Source organism: Physella acuta, unplaced genomic scaffold (assembly GCF_028476545.2).
Source record: "Physella acuta isolate Inbredline_101_S28 unplaced genomic scaffold, ASM2847654v3 ptg000257l, whole genome shotgun sequence".
In the NCBI taxonomy this organism is placed as follows: Eukaryota; Metazoa; Mollusca; class Gastropoda; family Physidae; genus Physella; species Physella acuta.
The window spans coordinates 1,149,793-1,176,900 of NW_026731776.1; the positions used below are offsets into that span (position 1 = coordinate 1,149,793).

General features: G+C 44.0%; 1 protein-coding gene across 3 annotated transcripts in view; it reads right to left on the minus strand.

Annotated features, from left to right (window-relative positions):
- Positions 1 to 212: 212 nt before the first annotated feature.
- LOC131938778 (FMRFamide peptide receptor frpr-18) overlaps positions 213 to 27,108 on the minus strand; it is a 57,249-nt gene continuing 30,353 nt past the window's right edge. The window contains exons 1-3 of one of the 3 annotated variants that reach the window (XM_059296948.1): positions 25,156 to 25,359; positions 5,428 to 5,482; positions 213 to 4,932 (exon numbers count right to left, since the gene is read on the minus strand). In XM_059296948.1, the coding sequence (XP_059152931.1) occupies positions 3,705 to 4,925 (1,221 nt within the window). In that variant the 5' untranslated portion in view covers positions 4,926 to 4,932; positions 5,428 to 5,482; positions 25,156 to 25,359 and the 3' untranslated portion in view covers positions 213 to 3,704. Of the gene's footprint in view, positions 4,933 to 5,427; positions 5,857 to 25,155; positions 25,360 to 27,108 lie in introns of those variants that run through there. The other 2 variants (XM_059296947.1, XM_059296949.1) reach the window with 2 other exon arrangements.

Genomic DNA, 27,108 nt, shown 5'->3' on the forward strand with positions numbered 1-27,108 from the left:
AACAATGCCCTTTTCTACCTGCAGACACAACAATGCCCTTTTCTACCTGCAGACACAACAATGCCCTTTTCTACCTGCAGACACAACAATGCCCTTTTCTACCTGCAGACACAACAATGCACTTTTCTACCTGCAGACAAAACAATGCCCTTTTCTACATGCCTGACATAACAATGCCCTTTTACTAAAGAGACCAAGAAAAAACCGATTAAAGAAGTCAATAATTTTAATAAATGCATTAATTATAAACAAAGTTAACATCAAAGTAGCACCGATTGCAGTTAAGTCATGTATAGCATCGGCGTAAGTCATGTATAGCATCGGTGTGATAGGTCATGTATAGCACCGGTGTGATAGGTCATGTATAGCACCGGTGTGATAGGTCATGTATAGCATCGGCGTAAGTCATGTATAGCACCGGTGTGATAGGTCATGTATAGCACCGGTGTGATAGGTCATGTATAGCACCGGTGTGATAGGTCATGTATAGCATCGGCGTAAGTCATGTATAGCACCGGTGTGATAGGTCATGTATAGCACCGGTGTGATAGGTCATGTATAGCACCGGTGTGATCTAGGTCATGTATAGCACCGGTGTGATAGGTCATGTATAGCAGCGGTGTGATAGGTCATGTATAGCACCGGTGTGATAGGTCATGTATAGCACCGGTGTGATAGGTCATGTATAGCACCGGTGTGATAGGTCATGTATAGCACCGGTGTGATAGGTCATGTATAGCACCGGTGTGATAGGTCATGTATAGCACCGGTGGGATCTAGGTCATGTATAGCACCGGTCTGATAGGTCATGTATAGCACCGGTGTGATAGGTCATTTATAGCACCGGTGTGATAGGTCATGTATAGCACCGGTGTGATAGGTCATGTATAGCACCGGTGTGATAGGTCATGTATAGCACCGGTGTGATCTAGGTCATGTATAGCACCGGTCTGATAGGTCATGTATAGCAGCGGTGTGATAGGTCATGTATAGCACCGGTGTGATAGGTCATGTATAGCACCGGTGTGATAGGTCATGTATAGCACCGGTGTGATCTAGGTCATGTATAGCACCGGTCTGATAGGTCATGTATAGCATCTGTGTGATAGGTCATGTATAGCACCGGAAGCTTCGTGGAAGTGGGGTGGTTAGGACTAGCTTCGTGAGAGTGGGGTGGTTAGGACTAGCTTCGTGGAAGTGGGGTGGTTAGGACTAGCTTCGTGAGAGTGGGGTGGTTAGGACTAGCTTCGTGAAAGTGGGGTGGTTAGGACTAGCTTCGTGTAAGTGGGGTGGTTAGGACTAGCTTCGTGAAAGTGGGGTGGTTAGGACTAGCTTCGTGAGTGGGGTGGTTAGGACTAGCTTCGTGAGAGTGGGGTGGTTAGGACTAGCTTCGTGGAAGTGGGGTGGTTAGGACTAGCCTCGTGGAAGTGGGGTGGTTAGGACTAGCTTCGTGGAAGTGGGGTGGTTAGGACTAACTTCGTGGAAGTGGGGTGGTTAGGACTAGCTTCGTGAGAGTGGGGTGGTTAGGACTAGCTTCGTGAGAAAGGGGTGGTTAGGACTAGCCTCGTGGAAGTGGGTGGTTAGGTCTAGCCTCGTGGAAGTGGGGTGGTTAAGTCTAGCTTCGTGAGAAAGGGGTGGTTAGGTCTAGCTTCGTGGAAGTGGGGTGGTTAAGTCTAGCTTCGTGAGAAAGGGGTGGTTAGGTCTAGCTTCGTGGAAGTGGGGTGGTTAGGACTAGCTTCGTGAGAGTGGGGTGGTTAGGTCTAGCTTCGTGGAAGTGGGGTGGTTAAGTCTAGCTTCGTGAGAAAGGGGTGGTTAGGTCTAGCTTCGTGGAAGTGGGGTGGTTAAGTCTAGCTTCGTGAGAAAGGGGTGGTTAGGTCTAGCTTCGTGGAAGTGGGGTGGTTAGGACTAGCTTCGTGAGAGTGGGGTGGTTAGGACTAGCTTCGTGAGAGTGGGGTGGTTAGGACTAGCTTCGTGAGAGTGGGGTGGTTAGGACTAGCTTCGTGAGAGTGGGGTGGTTAGGACTAGCTTCGTGAGAGTGGGGTGGTTAGGACTAGCTTCGTGAAAGTGGGGTGGTTAGGACTAGCTTCGTGAGAGTGGGGTGGTTAGGACTAGCTTCGTGAGAGTGGGGTGGTTAGGACTAGCTTCGTGAGAGTGGGGTGGTTAGGACTAGCTTCGTGAAAGTGGGGTGGTTAGGACTAGCTTCGTGAGAGTGGGGTGGTTAGGACTAGCTTCGTGAGAGTGGGGTGGTTAGGACTAGCTTCGTGAAAGTGGGGTGGTTGGGAATAGCCTCGTGGAAGTGGGGTGGTTAGGTCTAGCTTCGTGGAAGTGGGGTGGTTAGGTCTAGCTTCGTGATGAGAAACTGATAAAATCGATCCATCACAAGATACTGGCGTCCACAGGAAACCAGCGTCTCGTCGCTGGAATTCGAATCACTCCCAGCCCTTGTTTACCCATGCGCAATGAGGCAAGACACGATTGGTGAGAGAGCGCATGCGCAGTCGAGTATCCCACTCTAACGACACACAAGCTTCTTGTCTAAGCTGTTAGGGCTATCGCGGAGTTTGTATGTCTCACCGGTTCAAATCACTCATGATTAATATTTTCAAATCACTCATGATTAATATTTTAAAATCACTCATGATTAATATTTTAAAATCACTCATGATAATTATTGTAAAATCACTAATAATAATTTTTTTGAAAACACTTATGATGACATTTTAATAAATAATAAAAATGCGTATGTATTTACAAAGTATTTCTAACTTGGTCGGCTATTCTCAGTTTGTTTTAATGCATCGTTTGACCCCCACATATGTTTAAATATGGTGGCCTGCAGCATACAGCTGGACCCAACACACCATCCGCCTCAAGTTGGGCTGGAACCCCCTGACAAACGAGGAGAATCAGACTGCTAGAACTGCCAGACAAATGTGGTAGATACCCAGAGTTCGGCTATCACAGATTAGACGTCACACTAGTCACATCAACAGCCTGACAACATACGGGTCCAATATAACGGTCCCTGGGACTGTCAGTGTCAGCCATGTCATCCTGATGACATCCACGGTGACACGTGTGCGTATTGACATTTGTGGTGTCATCCTGATGACATCCACGATGACACGTGTGCGTATTGACATTTGTGGTGTCATGCTGATGACATCCCCAGTGACACGTGTGCGTATTGACATTTGTGGTGTCATGCTGATGACATCCCCAGTGACACGTGTGCGTATTGACATTTGTGGTGTCATCCTGATGACATCCACGATGACACGTGTGCGTATTGACATTTGTGGTGTCATGCTGATGACATCCCCAGTGACACGTGTGCGTATTGACATTTGTGGTGTCATGCTGATGACATCCCCAGTGACACGTGTGCGTATTGACATTTGTGGTGTCATCCGGCTGACATCCACAGTGACACGTGTGCGTATTGACATTTGTGGTGTCATGCTGATGACATCCACGGTGACACGTGTGCGTATTGACATTTGTGGTGTCATCCTGATGACATCCACGGTGACACGTGTGCGTATTGACATTTGTGGTGTCATCCTGATGACATCCACGGTGACACGTGTGCGTATTAACATTTGTGGTGTCATCCTGATGACATCCACGGTGACACGTGTGCGTATTGACATTTGTAGTGTCTTCCTGATGACAATGATACATGTCATTGAGGCCAGCAGAGCTCACATTGTGGTAGAGAAGTTGGTGGTGAATGTCTCGGACAACTGACCGCCGTTGGTGGACACCATGGAGTACTGCTCCCTGCCTCTCCTCCTCGACACCATGTTGGCCAGCCTCCCGTGGAGCGTCAGTAAAAAATAAATCTCTTTCCGGAAGTGCTTGCCCGTGCAGCAGTAAATGAGGAAGTAGCAGGCGTAGTGGGACAGACACAACGCATCCACCACCCTCTTCACTTCCAAGTAGCGGAACAAGCTCATCCAGGTGGAGTCTTGACGGATCTGGTCGTCCGTCATGTTGTGGTCGCCTGTTGGAAACAGGGGCTGCAGGTTGTTGGCCACGGTGGCGCTGAGCTGGGTGACGATGAAGAAGAATGAGACGGCCAGGAGCGTGACCGTTGAGGCCGTGCTGCCCCCGCCCCCGCGAGTCTGCTGGCGATTGACCAGATCGTTGCGAGAGATCTTGTAGATCTCCCTCAGCACCAGCATGTTCAGGAGCAGCACCAGCAGCGGGAGGAGCACGAAGAACGGGATCTCCGTGCACCAGCCCCACACGCTCCAGAAGTTGCCGTCGTGCGCCTCCTCCCGCAAGTAGCACGCGCTTGTATTCAGGTTGTACGTCCAGATGTAGCCTTGAACGGATGCCACGCACAAGCTGAAGACCGCTAGGCACAGGACGATCACGACAGCTCGCCAGACGGTGCACCACTTTTCCTTCATGAAGGGATGGCAGACGGCGATGTAGCGCTCCGCGGTGAAGCCGAGCACCAACAGGGAGGACAGGTACTGGGGTGCGTAAAAGAGGACCATAAAGAGCTCACACGTGACCGGACCGTTGTATATCCCGTAGCCCCACACAGTGTGGAGGTAGTAGAGCAGGTGGAGCATCAGGAACATCAAGTCCGAGATGGACAGGGCGCCCAGGTAGATGGCGGAGGAGTTGTTTCTGCGCATGCGCTGGCTGAGCCAGATATAAGCAGACAGTGGGTTGCCGATGTATCCGATGAAGTAGAAGAGTGGCATGAGGCACTTCTCGACCATCTGGCCAGCAGGGGTGAACACCTCCAACAGGCCTGTGGGGGTGTAGCGTTCAAAGACATAGTTGGCCATCTTGTTGGCCATAAGCTCCGTGCTGTTGGCCATCAGGTCGGTGCTGTTGGCCATCAGGTCGGTGCTGTTGGCCATAAAGCTCGTGCTGTTATCTGTAATGTCTCTGGTGTTGGCCATTAAGCACCTGGTAAAAAATGGAAGACCTTAGTCCCATGTAATCTTAAGAAACTGGCAAAAAATGGAAGACCTTAGTCTCATGTAATCTTAGATATTATGCGACCTGAGGTGAAAGGCTGACGCATCAGTTTTCATCAATGCGCTAACAATATAATTGTGTATTTTTTAGATGCGCGACCTTTTTTTTAAAAAAAAAGAATTGAGTTATTTAAATGTAAACCATGCCGGGGCTATATTTCTGGGACCCTAGTTGTTGGAGGCAGGTCTGTCCACACTACTGTCCAGACGCCCCAAGGTGTAGGAAATCAAATAATGCGAGTCCACCGGCGCCCTGCAGTCGGGTGACTTGGAGCGCCCTAACCTGCTCTGCGAGCACAATGGCGTCTACATTTATTTTAAAAAGCACTCTACAAATTGGACACGGTGGCACACGAATTCGATGACCTAACCGAACAGGGGACGAGAGGACCAGCCTTAGAACTATGACGTCAGTTTTCCTTACCTCTCTTGTGTGGAGAGTCAAGTCAGGTCATGTGACAGGTTGCGTCATGTTGGCCCTGTGAAACAAGAAGAGTTGTATTCATCATGTGACAGGTTGCGTCATGTTGGCCCTGTGAAACAAGAAGAGTTGTATTCATCATGTGACAGGTTGCGTCATGTTGGCCCTGTGAAACAAGAAGAGTTGTATTCATCATGTGACAGGTTGCGTCATGTTGGCCCTGTGAAACAAGAAGAGTTGTATTCATCATGTGACAGGTTGCGTCATGTTGGCCCTGTGAAACAAGAAGAGTTGTATTCATCATGTGACAGGTTGCGTCATGTTGGCCCTGTGAAACAAGAAGAGTTGTATTCATCATGTGACAGGTTTATGTTGGCCCTGTAAAACAAGAAGAGTTGTATTCATCATGTGACAGGTTGCGTCATGTTGGCCCTGTGAAACAAGAAGAGTTGTATTCATCATGTGACAGGTTTATGTTGGCCCTGTAAAACAAGAAGAGTTGTATTCATCATGTGACAGGTTTATGTTGGCCCTGTAAAACAAGAAGAGTTGTATTCATCATGTGACAGGTTTATGTTGGCCCTGTAAAACAAGAAGAGTTGTATTCATCAAGTGGTCATACTGGTGGGCAGGGGACTGGAGATGCCTGATGTGATTGTTGGTCAGGTTGGTAAGTTGTAAGAGAATGTTGAATGTGTTTGTTGATTAGGTTGATAAGTTGTAAGAGAATGTTGAATGTGTTTGTTGATCAGGTTGATAAGTTGTAAGAGAATGTTGAATGTTTGTTGATCAGGTTGATAAGTTGTAAGAGAATGTTGAATGTGATTGTTGATCAGGTTGATAAGTTGTAAAAGAATGTTGAATGTGTTTGTTGATCAGGTTGATAAGTTGTAAGAGAATGTTGAATGTGTTTGTTGATCAGGTTGATAAGTTGTAAGAGAATGTTGAATGTGTTTGTTGATCAGGTTGATAAGTTGTAAGAGAATGTTGAATGTGTTTGTTGATCAGGTTGATAAGTTGTAAGAGAATGCTGAATGTGTTTGTTTAGACCGCACAACTGGCCCCATTTTTGGACATACTAGTGACGTCACAATGCGTGCCCTTACACGCTGCAGCGGTCTCTTAAGTGAAGCAGAAGTAAGCGTTAGTTCTTGTAGGACAGCCCGAGATCTCACGAGATTCGAGATCTCACGAGAACCACCAGATCTCACGAGATCCACCAGATCTCACGAGATCCACCAGATCTCACGAGAGACGGTTGCCGAGGTTGTTTAAAAACACGACCGAGGGGACTTGTTTAGAAAGCGAAAGTCAGTGGGAGAATGTAACGATGGCCACTGTAACGATGGCCTCTGTAATGATGGCCACTGTAACGATGGCCACTGTAACGATGGCCACTGTAACGATGGCCACTGTAACGATGGCCACTGTAACGATGGCCACTGTAACGATGGTCACTGTAACGATGGCCACTGTAACGATGGCCACTTTACCGATGGTCAATGTAACGATGACCACTGTAACGATGGCCACTGTAACGATGGCCTCTTTAACGATGGCCACTGTAACGGTGACTAATGTAATGATGGCCACTGTAACGATGGCCACTGTAACGATGGACACTAACGATGGCCACTGTAAGAATGGCCAATGTAGGGCTGAGATGTGACGCTGTAATTGCTTTTGTGTACAAACAAACTTGACATTGTACCAACAAACATGACAGACTTGACATTGTAGCAACAAACTTGACATAGTACCAACAAACTTGACAAACTTGACATTGTAGCAACAAACTTGACATAGCACCAACAAACTTGACAAACTTGACATTGTAGCAACAAACTTGACATAGTACCCACAAACTTGACATTGTACAACATAAACTGGCGCTATACCCGGGATATTTTAAATCTTTTGCTATCATTGAGCCCCTTAAAGAAAGAAAATTCAAGAAAATAGTTTCCGGTCAATAAAAAATCTGCCTGTCAAATATCTGTGGTGGAAACCTGCTGCCTGTCAAACACCTGCGGCAGGAACCTGCTGCCTGTCAAATATCTGTGGTGGAAACCTGCTGCCTGTCAAACACCTGCGGCAGGAACCTGCTGCCTGCAGGCTCCTGCAGCAACTGTGTACGAGGGCACCTGCCGTTTTTATCCTTGCACCATTTTTAAAGCAGACAGCAATTAGCTCACCCTTTTTTTTTTAAATTTACAATTTTCAAAGTTGTGCACATAATTTGAGATTGGACAACCGCTAGCAGCTATACCGTGCTAAAAAACGTGGCACAAAATCTCGTCAACTCTCGCACAATCTCGTCTACTCTCGCACAATCTCGTCAACTCTCGCACAATCTCGTCTACTCTCGCACAATCTCGTCAACTCTCGCACAATCTCGTCTACTCTCGCACAATCTCGTCAACTCTCGCACAATCTCGTCTACTCTCGCACAATCTCGTCTACTCTCGCACAATCTCGTCTACTCTCGCACAATCTCGTCAACTCTCGCACAATCTCGTCAACTCTCGCACAATCTCGTCTACTCTCGCACAATCTCGTCTACTCTCGCACAATCTCGTCTACTCTCGCACAATCTCGTCTACTCTCGCACAATCTCGTCTACTCTCGCACAATCTCGTCAACTCTCGCACAATCTCGTCTACTCTCGAACCATCTCCTTTGCTGTCACAGGTTCATGTGACGACCACGTGACACCTCTGTACTACCAACCTATACACGTCATTTCCGCTTCTCTAGACAACTCTTTAAGACAGTCAGCACCGGAAGCCAGGGGTTGAGGGCGAGACCAACAGGCAAGAGCGTAACGAAGGAAGCGGAAGTTGAGGTCATCACTTGCCCGACCCTGACCTTGGCTCACCCTGACCTACTTATGTATACAACCATGGTCCTTTCACATGAAAATAAAGTAGGTGATAAACACCTTTTAGAAAGCCCAGCCTTGACCTTGGTAAACTTTCAAGAAACATCCAGTTGTGTACAAAAGACATTAACAAATAATCTATCAAGCAAGCAACGTAGTTAACTAAACTATGCAGCAGCAGTTATCTATACAGAGTGCATAGACTTGCCAGTAAAGCTAATGAAGGCGAATTACTTTTTTTTCTCATTACGTTTAAAGCTATCTCAAATTGTTTTTTAAAGAGTTAAATGTTTTTAGAATGTAGACATCCGATAAATGGACTAGGGGTAGGGGGGTGGGGACGGTAAAATAGATGTACACATCAAAGCGGTTAAGATGGAAAATACACACATCTGCGCATGTGTAAGGGAGGTATAACACAACAGCCATTAAAGAATCAAGGGAGATTAATCCAACTAGTTTAAATTAGCAATGGGCAGATAAATCTGCCACCAACAGCATCACACATCCAGGTACACAGGTTTTATCTGGGGAAGGAAGCCTGTTACACCTCATTGCAAGTTATCTCCAGATGTGGTAGAGTTGTCCTGTTAACTTGTGTACATGTCACTTGAGTTGTCCTGTTGACTTGTGTACATGTCACTTGAGTTGTCCTGTTGACTTGTGTACATGTCACTTGAGTTGTCCTGTTGACTTGTGTACATGTCACTAGAGTTGTCGTGTTAACTTGTGTACATGTCACTAGAGTTGTGTTAACTTGTGTACATGTCACTAGAGTTGTCGTGTTAACTTGTGTACATGTCACCAGAGTTGTGTTAAATTGTGTACATGTCACTAGAGTTGTCGTGTTAACTTGTGTACATGTCGCTACAATACCACAAGCAGTCAGGTAGCGCCAGACAGGTACGATTGGTTGCTTGATCTCATACAGAAGGTTTAGACCAGTTCAAACCAACTGGAAACCATTGTTACATTTTGACGTCAACTGGAAACCATTGTTACATTTTGACGTCAACTGGAAACCATTGTTACATTTTGACGTTACCAAAAGGCAGAGATCTTTTGTCGCGTTATAAACCTCAAGTCGATGACATATAACATCTTCAAGTTGAATGTCACACCCTAGCCAAGAAATATTTGATCTATCTTTTGCGTAGCCCCCCCCCCCCTCCCCACCACACACAAACAGCTGTAGTGTAGGCTACAACAAACAGGTAAACAACATTAGTGTTGCCCCCCCCCCCCCCCAAAAATTAGGCGCACACTGGAGGTCAACCGGTGCAGACGGCCATAAGTTTAAGGTATGTTGGACGTGTATGTTGGACGTGTGTGTTGGACAGGTATGTTGGACGAGTGTGTTGGACGGGTATGTTTTACAGGTATATTGTACGGGTAAGTTGGACAGGTATGTTGGACAGGTATGTTGGACAGGTATGTTGGACGGGTATGTTGGACGGGTATGTTGGACGGGTATGTTGGACGGGTATGTTGTACGGGTAAGTTGGACAGGTATGTTGGACAGGTATGTTGGACAGGTATGTTGGACGGGTATGTTGGACGGGTATGTTGGACGTGGATGTTGGACGGGTATGTTGGACGTGGATGTTGGACGGGTATGTTGGACGTGGATGTTGGACGGGTATGTTGGACGTGGATGTTGGACGGGTATGTTGGACGTGGATGTTGGACGGGTATGTTGGACGTGGATGTTGGACGGGTACGTTGGACGTGGATGTTGCACAGGTATGTTGGACGGGTATGTTGGACGGCTGTGTTGGACGGGTATGTTGGACGGGTATGTTGGACGGGTATGTTGGACGGGTATGTTGGACGGGTATGTTGGACGGGTATGTTGGACGGGTATGTTGGACGGGTATGTTGGACGGGTATGTTGGACGGGTACGTTGGACGGGTATGTTGGACGAGTATGTTGGACGAGTGTGTTGGACGAGTGTGTTGGACAGGTATGTTGGACAGGTATGTTGGACGAGTATTTCATCAACTTGTAATCTATGCTACACGTGTGTTTCCCGTACCGTTGCCTTATGGGAAACCCAAACCAAAATGGTTTTGACTTCCGGTTCAACTAGGAACAATAACTCGAAATGAAAAAATAAATCCAAGTCAATTACGGTGTTTTTCTCTTGTGATCGTTCTAAAACAGGAGGGGTGGGGGTGGGGGAGGGGGAGGGGGGAGAAATTGATCCAAGACGAGCGAGGGGTCGGGCGGGAGGGACAAGATGGACGCTGAGACACGAATCAATCGCTGAAAATAAAACTTCGCCATTTCCGCCGGCTCCAGCCCATGGGGGTCTAAAGGGGGTTTAGAGTGCAGGGATAGAGGTGTTTTACGTGTAGAGGTGTTTTACGTGTAGAGGTGTTTAACGTGTAGAGGTGTTTTACGTGTAGAGGTGTTTTACGTGTAGAGGTGTTTTACGTGTAGAGGTGTTTTACGTGTAGATGTGTTTTACGTGTAGAGGTGTTTTACGTGTAGAATCGTGGTCAGAGGTGTTTAACGTGTAGAGGTGTTTAACGTGTAGAGGTGTTTTACGTGTAGAGGTATTTTACGTGTAGAGTCGTGGTCGGATGTGTTTTACGTATTGAATCTAGATCAGAAGTGTTTTACGTGTAGAAATCGTGTTCAGCGTATTGACCGGAAAATTCCGGTTAGTGAGTTAGACCTATCTGTGCAATGGATAAACAATGTAGTATTGACCGGAAAATACCGGCTGATCAGCTAGACCTATGTCGTGGCCGCTAATGAGGCGTAAAGATGGCGCACCGAGCCTCCAGCTAAACGGACTTTTGAGCGGATATTTAACAGGACATTTGAGCGGATATTTAACCGGACATTTGAGCGGACATTTAACCGGACATTTGAGAGACGTCGTGCACTAACGAGATGCCGTGGTCAATGCTCCACTTGATGGCCGTCTAGTGTTGGCCAGTTTGTTGGCCAGTTTGTTGGCCAGTTTGTTGGCCAGCTTGTTGGCCAGTGTGTTGGCCAGTTTGTTGGCCAGTCTATTGTTGGCCAGTTTGTTGGCCGGCCTGTTGGCCAGTCTATTGTTAACCAGTTTGTTGGACAGTTTGTTGGCCAGTTTGTTGGCCAGTCTATTGTTGGCCAGTTTGTTGGCCAGTCTATTGTTGGCCAATCTATTGTTGGCCAGTTTGTTGGCCAGCCTGTTGGCCAGTCTATTGTTAACCAGTTTGTTGGCCAGTTTGTTGGCCAGTCTATTGTTGGCCAGTTTGTTGGCCTGTTTGTTGGCCATTTTGTTGGCCAGTCTATTGTTGGCCAGTCTGTTTGCCAGTTTGTTGGCCAGTTTTTTTGGCCAGCTTTGGTTATCTCCCTCCTAACTCTGTAGGGCCATTGAACGGCCAGTTTTTGACCTAAAATGACATTTTGTTCCTATCAATAAGTGTGTGGGACCTCGCAAGGCTTTGATTCAGCTACACGCTGTAGATCTGAATTCAGGTGTAGGTGTAGGTGTAGGTGTAGGTGTAGGTGTAGGTGTAGGTGTAGGTGTAGGTGTAGGTGTAGGTGTAGGTGTAGGTGTAGGTGTAGGTGTAGGTGTAGGTGTAGGTGTAGGTGTAGGTGTAGGTGTAGGTGTAGGTGTAGGTGTAGGTGTAGGTGTAGCTTTAGGTGTACGTGTATGTAGGTGTAGGTGTATGTAGGTGTAGGTGTAGGTGTAGGTGTAGGTGTAGGTGTAGGTGTAGGTGTAGGTGTAGGTGTAGGTGTAGGTGTAGGTGTAGGTGTAGGTGTAGGTGTAGGTGTAGGTGTAGGTGTAGGTGTAGGTGTAGGTGTAGGTGTAGGTGTAGGTGTAGGTGTAGGTGTAGGTGTAGGTGTAGCTTTAAGTGTACATGTATGTAGGTGTAGGTGTATGTAGGTGTAGGTGTAGGTGTAGGTGTAGGTGTAGGTGTAGGTGTAGGTGTAGGTGTAGGTGTAGGTGTAGGTGTAGGTGTAGGTGTAGGTGTAGGTGTAGGTGTAGGTGTACGTATAGGTGTAGGTGTAGGTGTAGGTGTAGGTGTAGGTGTAGGTGTAAGTGTAGGTGTAGGTGTAGCTTTAGGTGTAGGTGTAGGTGTAGGTGTAGGTGTAGGTGTAGGTGTAGGTGTAGGTGTAGGTGTAGGTGTAGGTGTAGGTGTAGGTGTAGGTGTAGGTGTAGGTATAGGTGTAGGTGTACGTATAGGTGTAGGTGTAGGTGTAGGTGTACGTATAGGTGTAGGTGTAGGTGTAGGTGTAGGTGTACGTATAGGTGTAGGTGTAGGTGTAGGTGTAGGTGTACGTATAGGTGTAGGTGTAGGTGTAGGTGTACGTATAGGTGTAGGTGTAGGTGTAGGTGTAGGTGTAGGTGTAGGTGTAGGTGTAGGTGTAGGTGTAGGTGTAGGTGTAGGTGTAGGTGTAGGTGTAGGTGTAGGTGTAGATGTAGATGTAGGTGTAGGTGTAGGTGTAGGTGTAGGTGTAGGTGTAGGTGTAGGTGTAGGTGTAGGTGTAGGTGTAGGTGTAGGTGTAGGTGTAGGTGTAGGTGTAGGTGTAGGTGTAGGTGTAGGTGTAGGTGTAGGTGTAGGTGTAGGTGTATGTGTATGTGTATGTGTAGGTGTAGGTGTAGGTGTAGGTGCAGGTGTTGATCTTGATGTTGATCGAGATGGAGATGTTGAAGTAGATGTAGATTTTACTGTTGTTTAAAGTGGGGCGTGTCTATGTTGGTCGGATGAAATTGTATGTGTTAGTGTTTGTGTCTACGGATGTGTTTAGTATGTGTATGTGTATGTGTGTGTGTGTGTGTGTATTTCCAGTGTACGTGTTGACGTGTTCTAAAGTACGCCTCTAAAATCTATCGGACGACTCCGTGAGGCCAACAGGAGACTGCTAGAGATAGCAGAAGATCGTCCGCCTGCTGGATGGTACTTGAACCAAAGTTTAGATTACACATCACGTGACAAGTGGCAGGTTTGGTAGGGGTGACGTCATTAAGTTGTCCAAAGACCGGTTGGTTTTTTATAAACAGAGCTGGAGAAAAAAAATACTTGTTACAAATGTAGAGCGAACTTGTCAGAGTAAGAAGAAACTTGTCAGAAGTGAGAAGAAAAACTTGTAAGAAGTGTGAAGAGAAACTTGTCAGAAGTGTAAAGAGAAACTTGTCAGAAGTGTAAAGAGAAACTTGTCAGAAGTGTAAAGAGAAACTTGTCAGAAATGTAAAGAGAAACTTGTCAGAAGTGTAAAGAGAAACTTCTCAGAAGTGTAGAGCAAACTTGTCAGAAGTGTAAAGAGAAACTTGTCAGAAGTGTAAAGAGAAACTTGTCAGAAGTGTAAAGAGAAACTTGTCAGAAATGTAAATAGAAACTTGTCAGAAGTGTAAAGAGAAACTTCTCAGAAGTGTAGAGCAAACTTGTCAGAAGTTTAAAGAGAAACTTGTCAGAAGTGTAAAGAGAAACTTGTCAGAAATGTAAAGAGAAACTTGTCAGAAGTGTAAAGAGAAACTTCTCAGAAATGTAGAGCAAACTTGTCAGAAGTGTTAAGAGAAACTAGTCAGGAGAAACTTGTCAGAAGTGTAAAGAGAAACTTGTCAGGAGAAACTTGTCAGAAGTGTAGAGAGAAACTTGTCAGAAGTGTAAAGAGAAACTTGTCAGAAGTGTAAAGAGAAACTAGTCAGAAGTGTTAAGAGAAACTTGTCAGAAGTGTAAAGAGAAACTTGTCAGAAGTGTAAAGAGAAACTTGTCAGAAATGTAAAGAGAATCTTGTTAGAAGTGTAAAGAGAAACTTCTCAGAAGTGTAGAGCAAACTTGTCAGAAGTGTAAAGAGAAACTTGTCAGAAGTGTAAAGAGAAACTTGTCAGAAGTGTAAAGAGAAACTTGCCAGAAGTGTAAAGAGAAACTTGTCAGAAATGTGAATAGAAACTTGTCAGAAGTGTAAAGAGAAACTTCTCAGAAGTGTAGAGCAAACTTGTCAGAAGTGTAAAGAGAAACTTGTCAGAAGTGTAAAGAGAAACTTGTCAGAAATGTAAAGAGAAACTTGTCAGAAGTGTAAAGAGAAACTTCTCAGAAGTGTAGAGCAAACTTGTCAGAAGTGTTAAGAGAAACTAGTCAGGAGAAAATTGTCAGAAGTGTAGAGAGAAACTTGTCAGAAGTGTAAAGAGAAACTTGTCAGGAGAAACTTGTCAGAAGTGTAGAGAGAAACTTGTCAGAAGTGTAAAGAGAAACTTGTCAGAAGTGTAAAGAGAAACTTGTCAGAAGTGTAAAGAGAAACTTGTCAGAAGTGTAAAGGGAAACTTGACAGAAGTGTAAAGAGAAACTTGTCAGAAGTGTAGAGCGAACTTGTCAGAAGTGTAAAGAGAAACTTGTCAGAAGTGTAAAGAGAAACTTGTCAGAAGTGTAAAGAGAAACTTGTCAGAAGTGTAAAGAGAAACTTGTCAGGAGAAACTTGTCAGAAGTGTAGAGAGAAACTTGTCAGACGTGTAAAGAGAAACTTGTCAGAAGTGTAAAGAGAAACTTGTCAGAAGTGTAAAGAGAAACTTGTCAGAAGTGTAAAGAGAAACTTGTCAGGAGAAACTTGTCAGAAGTGTAGAGAGAAACTTGTCAGAAGTGTAAAGAGAAACTTGTCAGAAGTGTAAAGAGAAACTTCTCAGAAGTGTAGAGCAAACTTGTCAGAAGTGTTAAGAGAAACTAGTCAGGAGAAAATTGTCAGAAGTGTAGAGAGAAACTTGTCAGAAGTGTAAAGAGAAACTTGTCAGGAGAAACTTGTCAGAAGTGATGAGAGAAACTTGTCAGAAGTGTAAAGAGAAACTTGTCAGAAGTGTAAAGAGAAACTTGTCAGAAGTGTAAAGGGAAACTTGTCAGAAGTGTAAAGAGAAACTTGTCAGAAGTGTAGAGCGAACTTGTCAGAAGTGTAAAGAGAAACTTGTCAGAAGTGTAAAGAGAAACTTGTCAGAAGTGTAAAGAGAAACTTGTCAGAAGTGTAAAGAGAAACTTGTCAGGAGAAACTTGTCAGAAGTGTAAAGAGAAACTTGTCAGAAGTGTAAAGAGAAACTTGTCAGAAGTGTAAAGAGAAACTTGTCAGAAGTGTAAAGAGAAACTTGTCAGAAGTGTAAAGAGAAACTTGTCAGGAGAAACTTGTCAGAAGTGTAGAGAGAAACTTGTCAGAAGTGTAAAGAGAAACTTGTCAGAAGTGTAAAGAGAAACTTGTCAGAAATGTAAAGAGAATCTTGTTAGAAGTGTAAAGAGAAACTTCTCAGAAGTGTAGAGCAAACTTGTCAGAAGTGTAAAGAGAAACTTGTCAGAAGTGTAAAGAGAAACTTGTCAGAAGTGTAAAGAGAAACTTGCCAGAAGTGTAAAGAGAAACTTGTCAGAAATGTGAATAGAAACTTGTCAGAAGTGTAAAGAGAAACTTCTCAGAAGTGTAGAGCAAACTTGTCAGAAGTGTAAAGAGAAACTTGTCAGCAGTGTAAAGAGAAACTTGTCAGAAATGTAAAGAGAAACTTGTCAGAAGTGTAAAGAGAAACTTCTCAGAAGTGTAGAGCAAACTTGTCAGAAGTGTTAAGAGAAACTAGTCAGGAGAAAATTGTCAGAAGTGTAGAGAGAAACTTGTCAGAAGTGTAAAGAGAAACTTGTCAGGAGAAACTTGTCAGAAGTGTAGAGAGAAACTTGTCAGAAGTGTAAAGAGAAACTTGTCAGAAGTGTAAAGTGAAACTTGTCAGAAGTGTAAAGGGAAACTTGTCAGAAGTGTAAAGAGAAACTTGTCAGAAGTGTAGAGCGAACTTGTCAGAAGTGTAAAGAGAAACTTGTCAGAAGTGTAAAGAGAAACTTGTCAGAAGTGTAAAGAGAAACTTGTCAGAAGTGTAAAGAGAAACTTGTCAGGAGAAACTTGTCAGAAGTGTAGAGAGAAACTTGTCAGACGTGTAAAGAGAAACTTGTCAGAAGTGTAAAGAGAAACTTGTCAGAAGTGTAAAGAGAAACTTGTCAGAAGTGTAAAGAGAAACTTGTCAGGAGAAACTTGTCAGAAGTGTAGAGAGAAACTTGTCAGAAGTGTAAAGAGAAACTTGTCAGAAGTGTAAAGAGAAACTTCTCAGAAGTGTAGAGCAAACTTGTCAGAAGTGTTAAGAGAAACTAGTCAGGAGAAAATTGTCAGAAGTGTAGAGAGAAACTTGTCAGAAGTGTAAAGAGAAACTTGTCAGGAGAAACTTGTCAGAAGTGATGAGAGAAACTTGTCAGAAGTGTAAAGAGAAACTTGTCAGAAGTGTAAAGAGAAACTTGTCAGAAGTGTAAAGGGAAACTTGTCAGAAGTGTAAAGAGAAACTTGTCAGAAGTGTAGAGCGAACTTGTCAGAAGTGTAAAGAGAAACTTGTCAGAAGTGTAAAGAGAAACTTGTCAGAAGTGTAAAGAGAAACTTGTCAGAAGTGTAAAGAGAAACTTGTCAGGAGAAACTTGTCAGAAGTGTAAAGAGAAACTTGTCAGAAGTGTAAAGAGAAACTTGTCAGAAGTGTAAAGAGAAACTTGTCAGAAGTGTAAAGAGAAACTTGTCAGAAGTGTAAAGAGAAACTTGTCAGGAGAAACTTGTCAGAAGTGTAGAGAGAAACTTGTCAGAAGTGTAAAGAGAAACTTGTCAGAAGTGTAAAGAGAAACTTGTCAGAAATGTAAAGAGAAACTTGTCAGAAGTGTAAAGAGAAACTTGTCAGAAATGTAAAGAGAAACTTGTCAGAAGTGTAAAGAGAAACTAGTCAGAAGTGTTAAGAGAAACTTGTCAGAAGTGTAAAGAGAAACTTGTCAGAAGTGTAAAGAGAAACTTGTCAGAAATGTAAAGAGAATCTTGTCAGAAGTGTAAAGAGAAACTTCTCAGAAGTGTAGAGCTAACTTGTCAGAAGTGTAAAGAGAAACTTGTCAGGAGAAACTAGTCAGAAGTGTAGAGAGAAACTTGTCAGAAGTGTGAAGAGAAACTTGTCAGGAGAAACTTGTCAGAAGTGTAGAGAGAAACTTGTCAGAAGTGTAAAGAGAAACTTGTCAGAAGTGTAAAGAGAAACTTGTCAGAAGTGTAAAGAGAAACTTGTCAGAAGTGTAAAGAGAAACTTGTCAGAAGTGTAAAGAGAAACTTGTCAGAAGTGTAGAAAACAACTTGCCACAGCTGTAAAGTAAACGTGCCAGTTATCGCAGGTCAATCAGTTTGTTATCTAAAGGTTTCAAGTCATTAGTCCAACAAGACGTACGTTATCAACTCATGTCTGATTAGGCCCCGGGGGGTGGGGGGGGGGTGCTTGGGTCAGATCTAGAAACACATTTTATTTCAATTAACACTTTATAACATGTAAATAGTGTGCGGGGTGCATTATGGGTAGGAAGAAAGTTGGGGTGAAGAGGGTGTTGGGATGGCCCTCCAATGGAGCACCACTATATGTACCAGTTTATGCTGAGTACCGTACTCACGGCTAACATAGAGCTGGGAACTAATCACCTTTACGTTTTAAACAACTCACGCTTGTGGTCAACTAGCTTAGAGAGAAAACCATTTGATGGAGGGACGAATGCTGGGTGTGACGTACAAAGTCATGACATGAGCTGGATGTGTCGTAGAATGGCCATGACAAAAGCCGGATGTGACGTACAATGTCATGACATGAGCCGGATGTGACGTAGAATGTCCATTACAATAGCCGGATATGACGTAGAATATCCATGACAAAAGCCGGATGTGACGTAGAATGTCCATGACAAAAGACGGATGTGACGTAAAATGTCTGACAAAAGCCGGATGTGACGTAGAATGTCCATGACAAAAGCCGGATGTGACGTAGAATGTCCATGACAAAAGCCGGATATGACGTAAAATGTCCATGACAAAAGCCGGATGTGACGTAGAATGTCCATGACAAAAGACGGATGTGACGTAAATGTCCATGACAAAAGCCGGATATGACGTAAATGTCCATGACAAAAGCCGGATGTGACGTAAATGTCCATGACAAAAGCCGGATGTGACGTAAATGTCCATGACAAAAGCCGGATGTGACGTAGAATGTCCATGACAAAAGTCGGATGTGACGTAGAATATCCATGACATGGACCGGATTTGGCCTACAGTTCCATACGGTTAATCAGCACACGGAAACATTTTAGATTCCAAGTGAAAAAAAAAGATTATTTTAAATTTCCAAATAAAAACCGAATTAAAAAGGCAAGCGTAGAAAAACGATTTTAATGGGTGTAATAGATTTGAGCTGAACCATAAACATGATATTTAGTGTGGGAGTTCACAGCAGTGGGAGACGGGTTGGGGGCAGGTGTGGGGGAGGTGGGGGTGGGGGAGGTGACGGAGGGGGAGGTGGAGGCATGGGTAGGGGGTGGGTCCTTCCTGACTTGACGCGGAAGCTAAACTATCGTTTTTGTGTACGCCAAAATAGATGCAGCAGACATTATATATATATATATATATATATATATATATATATATATATATATATATATATATATATATATATATATATATATATCGTTGGAAATGTCCTTGGATATTTTTTCAATGACAAGATTCGTCAGTCAGGTTTTGCTGTCTGTCATTAGGTTCCCACAGCGTGTAATGTCCTACAAACGATTGTGTCTGTTCCCACAGCGTGTAATGTCCTACAAACGATTGTGTCTGTTCCCACAGCGTGTAATGTCCTACAAACGATTGTGTCTGTTCCCACAGCGTGTAATGTGCTACAAACGATTGTGTCTGCCATTAATGACAGACTGAACGACTACAAAGTTGTGCCTCTGTTTATAGTGACAAGAAATGTCAGAACGATTGTATGATCGACAAGATATTGTATGACAGCTAAGATGGTGTATGACAGACAAGATGTTTTATGACAGACAAGATGTTGTATGACGGACAAGATGTTGTATGACAGACAAGATGATGTATAACAGACAAGATGTTGTATGACAGACAAGATGGTGTATGACAGACAAGATGGTGTATGACAGACAAGATGATGTATAACAGACAAGATGTTGTACGACAGACAAGATGGTGTATGACAGACAAGATGATGTATAACAGACAAGATGTTGTACGACAGACAAGATGGTGTATGACAGACAAGATGTTTTATAACAGACAAGATGTTGTATGACAGACAAGATGTTGTACGACAGACAAGATGGTGTATGACAGACAAGATGTTTGACAGACAAGATGTTGTACGACAGACAAGATGTTGTATGACAGACAAGATGTTGTATGACAGACAAGATGTTGTATGACAGACAAGATGTTTTATGACAGCTAAGATGGTGTATGACAGCTAAGATGGTGTATGACAGACAAGATGGTGTATGACAGACAGTGTGGTGTATGACAGACAAGATGGTGTATGACAGACAAGATGTTGTATGACAGACAAGATGATGTATGACAGACAAGATGATGTATGACAGACAAGATGATGTATGACAGACAAGATGGTGTATGACAGACAAGATGGTGTATAACAGACAAGATGTTGTATGACAGACAGGATGGTGTATGACAGACAAGATGGTGTATGACAGACAAGATGGCGTATGACAGACAAGATGTTTTATGACAGCTAAGATGGTGTATGACAGCTAAGATGGTGTATGACAGACAGTGTGGTGTATGACAGACAGGATGGTGTATGACAGACAAGATGGTGTATAACAGACAAGATGTTGTATAACAGACAAGATGTTTTATGACAGACAAGACGTTGTATGACAGACAAGATGTTGCATGACAGACAAGATGTTGAATGACAGCTAAAATGTTGTATATAACAGCCATTTAAAAATATAAAAAAAAAACAACTAAAAGGTTAATGTATCTAATAATCCTATTGCGTTTTTGCACTTAAGTTCGGCGAAATCACCCCCCTCCCCCCCATTCTGTGAGTGGAAATGCCAGAGTTTGATAAGGGGCGACAACTGACCAGCTAAGATGTTTGTTTACAGGCTGGTAGCGCTAGCTTAAGCTGGTAGTGGCGAGCTAATTGGTGTGTGGTCATGTTCCAAGTGGTAGGTCACCACACAGGGACTTATCAAAACCACGCCACACGGGCAAGACACCCCCCACACACACGGGCAAGACCCCCACATGAACAAGAACCCCACCCACACACACACACAGACAAGACCCCCACACGGACAAGACCCCCCACACGAACAAGACCCCCGCCCCTCACACGGAAAAGACCCCCCCCCCCCCCTACATTGAATTATCAAGACCACTACATAGGTAAGACAATAAAAACCATACATCTAGAGAAAACCACATCGCATTGACAAAATCACCCTACCTACACAAAATCCACCTCACCTCGAAAAAAACCCACCTCAACTTTTCGCCGAATCTTGACTAACTGGCCGCCAAGGGACAAAACCACCTCTAGGGAGTCAACAGGAATTTATTTGTCCCGCCCAGCAATTGTCCCGCTCACCATTGTCCCGATCAGCACCCGTTGTGATGACGTCACACGGGGGACCAATTAACGTAAGCCGATTATCTTTAAACGCTTTTAACCGCTTATAATCCCCGAACGCCATCAATAAAACCTAGCTAAGCCTGCCGATAAAAAAACGCCTTCAAACATTCAAATTTTCTCGGGACCAGGTTTGAAGGGGCTGACATGGGCATCAAATATTGACAGCACTTGCTGTCTATGTCATGCTGGGCTAATTACACGGGAGTCACGTGGTTGAACGTCGCGGACGCACAATACAGGAATCATTAATCTTATGTCATGTAAATGCTAAATGAAATCATATATTAATCAAATCTTATATAGGAATAAATGTCATATCAAAAAAGATCTCAAAAAACTTTCACACGATAGCGCTATAGATCAGACAGACAGTAAGAGAGGCAGACAGAGGGACAAACAGACAGACAGACAGACTGATGGACGGACCGACAGACAGACAACAGGAGTTGATCAAATCAGATTCATGTGCCACTCCTGTAGAGTTGATCAAAACAGATTCATGTGCCACTCCTGTAGAGTTGATCAAATCAGATTCATGTGCCACTCCTGTAGCTGTAGTTGATCAAATCAGATTCATGTGCCACTCCTGTAGAGTTGATCAAATCATTTGCCACTCCTGTAGCTGTAGTTGATCAAATCAGATTCATGTGCCACTCCTCTAGAGTTGATCAAATCAGATTCATGTGCCACTCCTGTCGAGTTGATCAAATCAGATTCATGTGCCACTCGTGTAGAGTTGATCAAATCAGATTCATGTGCCACTCCTGTAGCTATAGTTGATCAAATCAGATTCACGTGCCACTCCTGTAGCTGTAGTTGATCAAATCAGATTCATGTGCCACTCCTGTAGAGTTGATCAAATCAGATTCATGTGCCACTCCTGTAGCTGTAGTTGATCAAAACAGATTCATGTGCCACTCCTGTAGCTGTAGTTGATCAAATCAGATTCACGTGCCACTCCTGTAGCTGTAGTTGATCAAATCAGATTCATGTGCCACTCCTGTAGAGTTGATCAAATCAGATTCATGTGCCACTCCTGTAGCTGTAGTTGATCAAAACAGATTCATGTGCCACTCCTGTAGAGTTGATCAAATCAGATTCATGTGCCACTCCTGTAGCTGTAGTTGATCAAATCAGATTCATGTGCCACTCCTGTAGAGTTGATCAAATCAGATTCATGTGCCACTCCTGTAGAGTTGATCAAATCAGATTCATGTGCCACTCCTGTAGCTGTAGTTGATCAAATCAGATTCATGTGCCACTCCTGTAGAGTTGATCAAATCAGATTCATGTGCCACTCCTGTAGAGTTGATCAAATCAGATTCATGTGCCACTCCTGTAGCTGTAGTTGATCAAATCAGATTCATGTGCCACTCCTGTAGAGTTGATCAAATCAGATTCATGTGCCACTCCTGTAGAGTTGATCAAATCAGATTCATGTGCCACTCCTGTAGCTGTAGTTGATCAAATCAGATTCATGTGCCACTCCTGTAGAGTTGATCAAATCAGATTCATGTGCCACTCCTGTAGAGTTGATCAAATCAGATTCATGTGCCACTCCTGTAGCTGTAGTTGATCAAATCAGATTCATGTGCCACTCCTGTAGAGTTGATCAAATCAGATTCATGTGCCACTCCTGTAGAGTTGATCAAATCAGATTCATGTGCCACTCCTGTAGCTGTAGTTGAGTGCTGATTCATGTGCCACTCCTGTAGCTGTAGTTGAGTGTTGATTCACGTGCCACTCCTGTAGCTGTAGTTGAGTGCTGATTCATGTGCCACTCCTGTAGCTGTAGTTGAGTGCTGATTCACGTTTCATTTGCTCGGGTTTGGCCAGGGGTCCATGACAGAGGCTGGGGGGGGGGGGGGGTGGCAGAGGTGCTGTTGTGGAAGTTGAGACCTCACCAGGAGGGGAAGAAAAATAGGGAAAGAATGGGGAGCTGGGGGGGGGGGGGTGGAGGGTATAGTCCTCTCGGGTGTGCTGAACTTAGAATACGAAGAAACTGTAACTGTATATTTGGCTAGTGTCTGGCTTTTATCTGGCTTGTATCTGGCTAGTATCTGGCTAGTATCTGGCTAGTATCTGGCTAGTATCTGGCTAGTATCTGGCTAGTATCTGGCTTGTATCTGGCTAGTATCTGGCTTGTATCTGGCTAGTATCTGGCTAGTATCTGGCTACTATCTGGCTAGTATCTGGCTAGTATCTGGCTAGTATCTGGCTAGTATCTGGCTTGTATCTGGCTAGTATCTGGCTTGTATCTGGCTAGTATCTGGCTAGTATCTGGCTACTATCTGGCTAGTATCTGGCTAGTATCTGGCTAGTATCTGGCTAGTATCTGGCTACTATCTGGCTAGTATCTGGCTAGTATCTGGCTAGTATCTGGCTAGTATCTGGCTAGTATCTGGCTATCAGTCTAAAAATAGTGTCGGCTCTTCACATCAGACACTAGAGGTTACATACCAGCTACTGAAACATACCGACACATACACACCATTGTGCACGCACATATTGGCCTACATTCTGACACACATACACACCATTGTGCACGCACATATTGGCCTACATTCTGACACACATACACACCTCTGTGCACGTACACATCAGCAAGAACTGGGTTCTGAAGTGACCTCTGACCTCCTGACATTTCTCTGGCACATTTCTGGCACAAAACAATGGGGTCAATCATTTCTAACGGGCTATCAATACTTTGTAACGGGCATCGAATGTTTACAAGTTCGGCTCTCTTTAGATGTACACCATCCCTCTACCTTCTTCCTCCAGCCCTACCCCACCTCTCTACCACCCCACCTCTTCCTATCCTCTCCTCCTACCCCCCCCCCCCCCCAAAACCACATTTCTCTTTCTCCTTATAGCTACCTCCCTTATCCACTCTCACCTCTACCTCACTCAACAATCCACCCTTAACACCAATCCACCCTTAACACCAATCCACCCTTAACACCAATCCACCCTTAACACCAATCCACCCTTAACACCAATCCACCCTTAACACCAATCCACCCTTAACACCAATCCACCTTTAACACCAATCCACCCTGAACACCAAACCACCCTTAACACCAATCCACCTTTAACACCAAACCACCTTCGTACACATATATCTTTCACCGCTACATCACAATCAAATATACACCTCCCATAATGTGATGTAAAATTAGAGAGGAACAAGGGATAAAAACAAGACGATAGAAAACTGGTAAGCTGACAGGCAGAGCAGCGGCTACCCCCCCCCCCCCACCCCAATGGAATTATGGAATTTATACAGGAAACATATACTTTTACCAGAGTCTGCCCTCCCCGGAAAATGTAGTCCGCCCGTCTCCAGAAAGTATCAAGAGCCCCCCCCCCCCCCCCCCCCGTTGGAGAAAATGTTTAGAAAAAACACTGAGCATTGTCGCCAAATTCTGCTGTAAAGCTGTTGTGTAGAGCGGTGTATCATGTTGTGGACAGATACAGTTGTAAAGTTGATGTTATAATAGACGGATACAGTTGTAAAGATGATGTTATAAACATATACAGTTGTAAAGATGATGTTATAAACATATACAGTTGTAAAGATGATGTTATAAACATATACAGTTGTAAAGATGATGTTATAAACATATACAGTTGTAAAGATGATGTTATAAACATATACAGTTGTAAAGATGATGTTATAAACATATACAGTTGTAAAGTTGATGTTATAATAGACGGATACAGTTGTAAAGATGATGTTATAAACATATACAGTTGTAAAAATGATGTTATAAACATATACAGTTGTAAAAATGATGGTATGGACAGCTGCAAAGCCACAGACATTTCTCACAGGTAAATCACTTTAATCGATTTCTTGAGTATCGATATTTTGAAAGTCAACTAGACATTTCTTTGTTCTCGAACGTTCCATTAAACACCGCGAGACCGCGAGACTCTAAGTTTGAGCTGTACATTGAAAGATTCGCCAGGACAGAGTTGTCTCTTGACGTGGCTGGTGTACACATGTAGACTGAAGCTGACTAGACTGCGGGGCGAAATTAACGCTCAAATATCAGATTTAGCTCACTCACCGAGTGGAGCAATACAACATCTTTAGATAGATTTATGTACAACAAATTGTAGAACGACATCAAATACTTGACACAATGGTAGGACGGCATCAAATAATTGACACAATGGTAGGACGGCATCAAATACTTGACACCAAATTTTCTCAAATTGATGGCACGCGCGAGTAGAAGCTTTAATTGTCTTATCTTCTTACAATGTAATCTAACCCATCTAGCTATAAATAGATTCACGAGCCAAAACAAGTGTGTCAACTTGTATTGAATGTTTGCTTAGAGAGTTTATTTAACTGTAACCATTAAAAAAACTCACGTCTGATGTCACGTGATGCCCGTCTCTCACTCACTGGGCGGTCCACGGAATTTGTAGTCCAATAATTTTATGGTCCACTAGAAACAGTTGAGGCGTATCCTGCGTCACAACACATTTGGTCAGGTCCGTCTCACGGTGTCCAGCTGCTGACAATCTAGTACACCTAGCGAACTTGGGCCCCTAAAGATGGGTACCTTGTGTCGACATCTAGCGAACTCTGGGCCCCTAAGGATGGGCCCACGGCCGTGGAGAAACGTGTGATACAGCCGCCAATGGCAGAAAGGCCAGGCTTGATCAAGTTTTTCACACCATAGGGTGGGGGTGTGGGGGTGTGAGTGGTGGTGTGGTGGTGTTGGGTGGTTAGTGGGATGGTGTGGTTTGGTAACTTGGTTTAGAGGTGTGGGGTGTTGTAGTGGGGTGGTGGTGTGGTGTGTTGGTGTAACGGTGTAATATGGGGTGGCGTGGTATGGTGGTGTGGTGTGGTGTGGGGAGGTGGGGAGGTGGGGCGGGTTTTTTGTGTAGTAGTGTGGTGTGGGGTAGTAGTGTGGTGTGGGGTAGTAGTGTGGTGTGGGGTAGTAGTGTGGTGTGGTGTCGGTGGTAGTGGTTTGAGTTTGTGGTGTGTAGTATACCAAAGATGGCCAAGAACAAAGAAGATGGCCAAGAACAAAGAAGATGGCCATCTCCTACCCGTATAATTAGTCGTTCGAGACTTCAGATTAGTTCAAAAGGCGTCCCGCAATTTGAACAGGTACAGGGTGTGCAAACATGCCCCAACCTTGGCCTAATCAAACATGCAACCATCCCCCTTCAAGACCTCATGTATACGTTTACTCGGACCCTTTGTACCCGTACATTCTTCTAGATCAAATGACAAGAGGAAACCTGGCATTTAGATGACACGGATGTCACATACGTGCAGTTAGTTGATGGAAATATGTCAGGGTTTCAGACAGTAATGACAGACGTAGAACGTAGGCTGACGTTAGAACGTCGCAAACAACGTCGCTAGTCACGTATGGCGAGAATAGAACAGTGACGTCACGTATGGCGAGATTAGAACAGTGACGTCACGTATGGCAAGATTAGAACAGTGACGTCACGTATGACAAGATTAGAAGAGTGACGTCACAACTCTCGTCTGACGAGATTGGCCTCACACACGATAGTCTCGAACACAAATTGTCGTGTTTGTTCCTGGTGCTAACTCTAATGTCATCAGGCAAGGGAAGCTATCCGACATAGATCTGCTTGCATGTCAGCCAGCAGTTGCCGTTCCTGAATACCCACCTCATTAATCTGACGACTCCATTGAACTCAGCCTATCAATTGCCCTTTCAAGTCATTTAATTGGCTCTTTCGTTTTTATAGGATTTATATTCAAACTTAAAGCATGTTAAAATTATTTTTTTTTTAAATTTAAAACTTGAGGCATGTTGAAATTAGGTTCTTATTTAAACTTAATGCATGAAAAAATTAGCTTTTAAACATTTTTTTTTTAAATCATGTTAAAATTAGATTTTTATTTAAACGTTAGGCTTGGTAAAAATAAGTTTTTTATTCAAACTTAAAGAAGTTAAAGTTAGTTTATAGGTTTTGATCCGAACAGATAATAAATAAGAGAATGTAAGAACCTTTATTACCAGTAGGCATTCGGGGAAACATTGGACACATCTCGAGGATTGACACTGTGTCCGGGTGTGTCTGTGTGTGTGTCTATATGAATCTGTGTGTGTGTCTGTGTGTGTGTCTGTGTGTGTTTGTGTGTGTCTGTGTGTGTGTCTGTGTGTGTGTCTGTGTGTGTTGGTGTGTGTGTGTCTGTGTGTGTCTGGGTGTGTGTGAGTCTGTGTGTGTGTGAACATGATAACTTAAGCTGTGCTTCGGTTAGCTGAACCAAATTTCACATAGAGGGTCTATAAGTATTATATCGTATGCGTGGGTTATCACCGACTTTTG